Source organism: Tachysurus vachellii, chromosome 13 (genome assembly GCF_030014155.1).
Source record: "Tachysurus vachellii isolate PV-2020 chromosome 13, HZAU_Pvac_v1, whole genome shotgun sequence".
In the NCBI taxonomy this organism is placed as follows: domain Eukaryota; kingdom Metazoa; phylum Chordata; class Actinopteri; order Siluriformes; family Bagridae; genus Tachysurus; species Tachysurus vachellii.
In genome coordinates this window covers 1,970,279-1,977,294 of record NC_083472.1, presented here as the reverse complement: position 1 = coordinate 1,977,294, position 7,016 = coordinate 1,970,279, and the positions used below count along the sequence as shown (strand labels likewise).

Genomic DNA, 7,016 nt, shown 5'->3' with positions numbered 1-7,016 from the left:
CTTAACCTGTACACTGACCTCATGTTCATCATCATCATCATCATCATGGAGATCTCCTTCTGAACCTGATTGAACGGATCAGGATGATTAAATAACATGCTTTAGTATGTATTTGATGGGTAAGGATGGATGGAGCTGACCATGAACCTTGCACATTTATTTAGTATTTAAAACGTGAAGAAGTTGGTTGTTTGGTTGAAGAAGGTTGTTTTTAAATAGATGACCAGTTAAAAACCACAGTTATACAAGGTCCAGGAACCTCAAACATCTTATGTAGAATCCAAAAATGAGAAACTTTCAGAAATGTTTTTAGAAAGCTAAATAACCATGAACTATCCAAAGAGGAAACACGGTTAAGAATAAATAAATTCCCTTCACCACATCGAAAAAAGGAAGTAATGGTTTTTAGAGAGGCTGCTTGTTTAAACAAAGCGCGTGCCCGCGCTTCACACGTGCGCGCAGTGAGCGTCCCGAGCAGAGCGCGAGCAGAGCGTAGAGCGCGCGCCGCGTCTCCTGGACATCTAAAACTAAAACAAACAGAAATACAAAGAAAAAAAAAGAAAGAAAGATGGGACTCGAAAAGGAGAAAGAGGAGACGCGTGTCTTCATGGACGAAGATGTGTTTCACAGCACGATCGAACCCATTCTTAAGAAAGAGAAAGAGAAAGCGCGCGCGCCGTTCCGGGACCGGGACCCCAGAGACATTCACGCGCACTTAAAGGTAAGTCGTTCAGGCGGCTGTAGATCACACAATGATTTAGGGGTTTGGATGTGTTTTAATAATATGTACACTGTATAGCTAATAAAAAGTCACGTGCACCAGGTGTTAATAGCGGCATTAGGGGTTAATTATACCGGCTGCGTCCTAAACCACATACTGAGTAGTAGCGCTTAACACACACATACACACACAGAGAACACACACACTCACTCATATACACACACACAGACACACACACAAATACAAACAAACACACATACACACACACAGAGACATACACACACACACAAACAAACACACACACACTCACACTTATACACACACAGACATACACACACAAACACACATACTGTACACACACAGAGACATACACACACAAGCACACACACAAACAAACACACACACACTCACACTCATACACACACACATACACACAGACATACACCCACATTTATCGATCTGGATACACAGACTTGAGTAGAATCAGATGGATATATTCGCCCTCACACATCATATTCTTGATATAAATAATGAAATATTCTATATTTATTTCTATAATAAACACAGTATTAACCCATATATGATGCTGTATCCTGTACACATCCTGTATACTCCTCTGAATTAAAATATTCCACCATGTGTTGTGTGTTTGACTGTGTAGCATTGGCTCTCATCCTTATTTCCTTTTATGTCTATAAACATTTCAAATAAGGAAATTAATGTAATTTGTGATTGAATTTGTAATTGAAAATTTCCCACATTAAGCCACGGCATCACAGACGACGACGGACGGCCATTTTTAGAAGGTTAGAGACCTACAGCGCCTCGGATTACGACGCTAAACTTCATTCATTGCTGAAACGTGTGAATACTCTGTCTGTTCCTGTTCGCTCTGCAGGTCGACTTTGAGGACGTGATCGGCGAACCCGGCTCTGTGCACAGCCTGGACTCGGTGTGGATCGGCAGCCATGCGCTTTTCGAGCTTATAAAGTTTGTTTTTTACCGGGTCCTGACGACGCTGCTGGCGATCCCGATGGCCTTCGTATCAGGCCTTGTTTTCGCCATCCTGAGCTGCGTACATATTTGGTAATAAGACTCAGCTTTCAGCTGCTTAAAAGGATATTTTTGCTTTGGGGAACATTTTTTTCAAGCAGCATCATTGGCAGCGTTGTTGCCTTGGCAGCTGGCCACCAAGATAAAGAGTTGCATTAGGCAAAAAAAATAAATAAATACAGGATGGAAAGGAGAGAGAAGCTGGAGAGAGAAATAATATTGAAATGCAGGGACAACTCAATAATTTGAAAAATGATATTAATTTATTACAAATGAAAACGTAAACATCTTGAGTGCATAAGTGTTCATCGATGTTACTTCTGTAAAATTATTTCTGGTGGCATTAGAAGTCATATAATTAGCTGAATTGAGCGCATTTCAAGTGTCTCTTGACCCGATATAAATAAACCTACTGTATATCTATCATTTCCCTTATTAAAGAGTAAAGAGAGGATTAGTCAGAAAAGCTACCCACTGTAAAGGTAACGTTGAACATGATGCTACCACCACCATGCTTCAGATGAATTCTCTTTCCAAACCACTAGATATGCAGTGAAGTCTTTTATTTGTTTACATTGTTCACCAGTTGAACGAAGTGGATTCTGACCATGACTGGACTGCAGGTCTTCCAGCTTCTAACAATGAAACTTGATATGAAATCAAGATGTTAATGATGAAGCATACATTTAATTAGCAGCTTCATCAGTGCCTTCATATTCATATTCACCCTAAATGAACTTTTAGATTTAGATTTATATCAAATGTATTAGGTTTAGATACAATAGCTTTTTTCCTAAGATGCAACTAAAAACAATTTAAATGACTTTTTCTTTAGAAAAAAAAAAACACAGACATGTACAGTAGATTAGAGTAAAATAAATAAATAATTAAAATAATAATAATAATAATAATAATAATAATAATAATAATAATAATAATAATTTTGGTGAATTAATAAATTATTGGTGAAATTCCTGAATGTTCCACCATTAGACCCCATTGTTATTAAAACAGTTATTTAATACCTTTAGTTATTAAATTTTTTCTAGGCTAAACATCTTGAGAGGGGGTCACGGTGGCTTAGTGGTTAGCACGTTCGCCTCACACCTCCAGGTTTGGGGGATCGATTCCCACCTCCGCCTTGTGTGTGTGGAGTTTGCATGTTCTCCCCGTGCCTCGGGGGTTTCCTCCGGGTACTCCGGTTTCCTCCCCCGGTCCAAAGACATGCATGGTAGGTTGATTGGCATCTCTGGAAAATTGTCCCTAGTATGTGATTGCGTGAGTGAATGAGAGTGTGTGTGCGTGCCCTGCGATGGGTTGGCACTCCGTCCAGGGTGTATCCTGCCTTGATGCCCGATGACGCCTGAGATAGACACAGGCTCCCCGTGACCCGAGGTAGTTCGGATATGCGGTAGAAAATGAATGAATGAATGAATGAATTTGTTGTGTGTAATAATTTTGGTGAATTAATAAATTATTGGTGAAATTCCTGAATGTTCCACCATTAGACCCCATTGTTATTAAAACAGTTATTTAATACCTTTAGATATTTTTTTCTAGGCTAAACATCTTGAGAACGATGGGTTTTGCTTTAAGAAAAATCTAAGCTTCGTGAACATCTGGAGCTCTTAACTGGACCCCAGTAATCAGATTGTTCAGAAAAAATCCTTGTGATCCATCACACAAATGTTTCTTTACTGGTTTCCAACATTCTTGATGTTTCTAAGCGTCATTTTTAATTAATGTCATTTTTTTACGCTCTGGCAGAAGGTATTAAATGTGTTCGTGCTCACCGAGATCCTCGAGCTAACACACTTTGTCAAGCCGAGGTTGCCCGAGATCAAGTGCTTTGGTTTGGATTAGTGTTTCTGTGTAATTGTCCTTTGGTAAAGAGAAAGAGTTGTTTTGTCTGTAGAGAACTAGCAACAGGGCCGTTCATGTAAAAGTGAGGAAATGAGTAGATTTGGAAAATAGGGAAGATAAGATCAGGAGGGCAAATTGAAAAATATAAGTAATGTGTTTGTGTGTGTGTGTGTCTGTGTGTGTGTGTGTTGGGGGGTTGGGGCGGGGTGCCACTAAAGTGAGAGAAATTAGAAAACCAAACTATTTTTGAGAGAAATTGGCTGGTTTGCATTTTAAACATATTTGAAGGCATCAATAATTTTATGCCACATACATTCTGAAAAGACATCTCAATTCATAGGTTACACTATAAACATATCGTCGCTGTCGGGCGGAATCCTCGTATCTCCAAAACCGTTATTTTTCAGGAAATTAAAAAAACGCCGTACCTTATCTGCAGTGCACAGGGTTTAGTCCGCGTTGCAGTGGATTGTCTTAAGCTAAATTCCTGTCCTCAGACGAGCACCAGAACTAGCGGGGGTCAAGATTTTTTTTTCTTTGAGCCCAGTGTTTTGAAGACATTTACCTCAGAAGACGTGTTGATTCGTTGCGACTCTTCTTGAGGAGAAATATGCCGTGAAGCTCTCCCGCAGAGTGAGGAAGAGGTGGACAGTTGAAGTGTCCAATGGAGTTATGAGATTTGCGTTCAAGCTATTTTCAAGACTTTAGATTGGTTAATAACTTGTAAAAATAACAGACCCACGTGGGGACTGACCAATAGCATCGATATGTGAAAAAATATGAAATTGACCAAATTTGGACATACGAGGTTTCCGCCCGACAGCGACGATATTCATAGGAACTGTACCATATATTTTGTAATAACTATTTTTACTGTTTTTTTTTTTTTTTTGGTACAATTATTATTTTTATTGATCTAAAAGGATGAAAAAGAATTTAATGATTTCCTTTTGTAATGAGGGTGCCAATAATTTTGCAGTTGATTGCAGGAATATGCTGTAATAAAGCGTGTGTATACTGTGTGTATAAAGTGTGAACAATTCCTTGTGTGTGTGTAGGATGGTGATGCCCCTGGTGCACAGCTGTATGATGATGTTGCCCTCCGTCCAGGTGATCTGGTCCAGTCTGATGGACACGTTTGTGAGGCCGGTGTTCCGCAGCGCTGGCAAGTGTCTGTCTTCCGTCAACGTCAAGAGCTGCAGAACCGACCTGCTTTAATCTCTCACTCGTCTACAAACCTTCTGATGCCTTTCTGTGTTTTGGAGGAGAGGTTGGAGGAGATCCCAGACCTGATCAATCACACCTGAGTCCTCTTCATGCTCAAATACATTACATGTGTTTGCTTTGGCCTGGGATCATACGTGCACTCACAACACCCTGGTGAGACGACGAAACATACGAGGAAGTTAGAGTTTAGACACTTTAACGTTAAATATCGTTAGGTAAAACATCTTCTGCACGAGTTTTAAATAGTTATTTAATATAAATCCACATTTAAACTTTTTTTGTACTGTATATCAGAAGAGTTTTCTATGTGTATTGAAGTGTAGAGATGATTTGGAAAAGCCAGCGTAGGGCAGACGACTTCCTGTTTCCTGTCTAAATTAACGTTTATGCTTTTGCCACAGTGCTACTGAATCCTCTAATCTGATTGGTCAGAATTGACTTTTACGTCTTAACGCGCTCATTCTGATGCTCTGACAGCACGACGTATCACAAATAGAATTTTTGTCGATTTTTGGAATGAAAGGTCACATGACCCTCTTAAGGTTCTAAAAAATGGTGCATTGATTTATTTTAATGAATAATGACTACTGTATTGTATTTGCCAGGATATTTGCCTTGTAAATGTGTTCTTGAAATGCAGACGGCTCTCGGCTGTGTGTGTGTGCATGTGTGTGTGTGTGTGTGTGTGTGTGTGTGTGTGTGTGTGTGTGTGTGTGTGTGTGTGTGAAATAGCCTCTCAGAAATAAAGGACGGCTTGTTTGTGCAGTGGAACACGAAGCGCTCAGGTGTACAATTTTTCCTTTCTCCACCCTTTTAAATGATGTAATGTAGCAACAATCCTAAGTGCAGCAGGGAGAGAGAGAGAGAGAGAGAGAGTGAGAGAGAGAGAGAGAGAGAGAGAGAGAGAGAGAGAGAAAGAGAGAGAGAGAGACTCAGAGAAAGAGAGACTCAGAGAAAGAGAGAGAGACTCAGAGAGAAAGAGACTCAGAGAGAGAGAGACTCAGAGAAAGAGAGAGACTCAGAGAGAGAGACTCAAAGAGAGAGAGAGTCAGAGAAAGAGAGAGAGAGACTCAGAGAAAGAGTGAAAGAGAGAAAGAGACTCAGAGAAATAGAGAGTCTCAAAGAGAGAGTGAGAGTCTCAGAGAGCCTTAAAAAAGAGAATGAAACGAGCCTCAGAGAGAACCTCAGATTCTCCTGTTCACTAAATAAAAGCTCTTTTATTCTGACACTCGTGTTGTTTCTTTTCTCGGATGTGTTTCGGCAGGACAAAAACAAGCATGATTCGTGTATTTATTTGTTTTACTTTTAATAAGAAGTTAGAGCTGAGCTCGTCAACTGATTCTGGTGGTTCTAAAGCCCTCTTTTACCCCCCGGGTAGTGGAACGTTTCACACGTGTAATGTCAGAAGCAGGGGGATGAGCACGGCATTTTCCCCCGGGGTCGAATCAGCGGCTTCTACAGTGTTGACTCGACATCGCAGCGACAAACGTGTTCGGTGTGAAACGATCCTACGGTGTTACAATGTTACGGCTTGTTGCTTAGCAACAGACACCCAATCAGAAACCTCGTGAGCGAAAACCTCGTACAAGGTAAAAACCAGGACGCAGAAACTTCTTGAAGCTGTTTTTTTGGATGTTATGCAACATCAAGTGTAACTATTATTGGATAAAAAGTATGACAGTTCATTCTTTCATTAACAAGATATTTTAATTTGCTGTAGTATAAGAGGAATAAGACACTTATCCGTCACTGCTTACACAATATACATCATGAAATATATAATTTTTCTCTGTGTATTTGTATTTATTTATATCTGAAATGAATGGTTAGAGTTTCATATATACTATAGTATTATATTACACTCAGAACCCAACCATGTCACATGACCTGCTCACATGCTTCTCTCCTCTTCTCACCTGTTCTGTCGTTCCTCTTTAATTAGCATCTAAAATGTTCGCTCTCGCATCTTAGCTGCTTGTTGCATGTCGATTGTTGTGACTCTTGGTTTGACTTTGTACATTATTTATGTTGGTTATTTAATAAAACATCGTCACTGTCTGAAGAATCCGGCTCTTTCGTTTCACCACCTGAAATCACGCCTGAAAAAGAACATTACCACTTTAGTTAAGGTTAAAAAAACAAAAAACAAGAC

General features: G+C 39.8%; 1 protein-coding gene across 1 annotated transcript; it reads left to right on the top strand.

Moving 5' to 3' along the window:
* The first annotated feature begins 450 nt into the window (after positions 1 to 450).
* On the top strand, positions 451 to 5,635 carry cav2 (caveolin 2). The gene is made up of 3 exons (XM_060885631.1): positions 451 to 721; positions 1,620 to 1,807; positions 4,696 to 5,635. Exons 1-3 carry the CDS (start codon positions 569 to 571, stop codon positions 4,853 to 4,855), a joined length of 501 nt encoding a protein of 166 aa, XP_060741614.1. The 5' UTR covers positions 451 to 568; the 3' UTR covers positions 4,856 to 5,635.
* Positions 5,636 to 7,016: the final 1,381 nt, after the last annotated feature.

Bases quoted from the DNA above. Each gene is read 5' to 3' on its own strand.
- cav2 (XM_060885631.1), top strand. From the start codon at position 569: ATGGGACTCGAAAAGGAGAAAGAGGAGACGCGTGTCTTCATGGACGAA. The intron at 722-1,619 runs GTAAGTCGTTCA...TTCGCTCTGCAG, and splicing joins ACATTCACGCGCACTTAAAG to GTCGACTTTGAGGACGTGAT. The intron at 1,808-4,695 runs GTAATAAGACTC...GTGTGTGTGTAG, and splicing joins CTGAGCTGCGTACATATTTG to GATGGTGATGCCCCTGGTGC.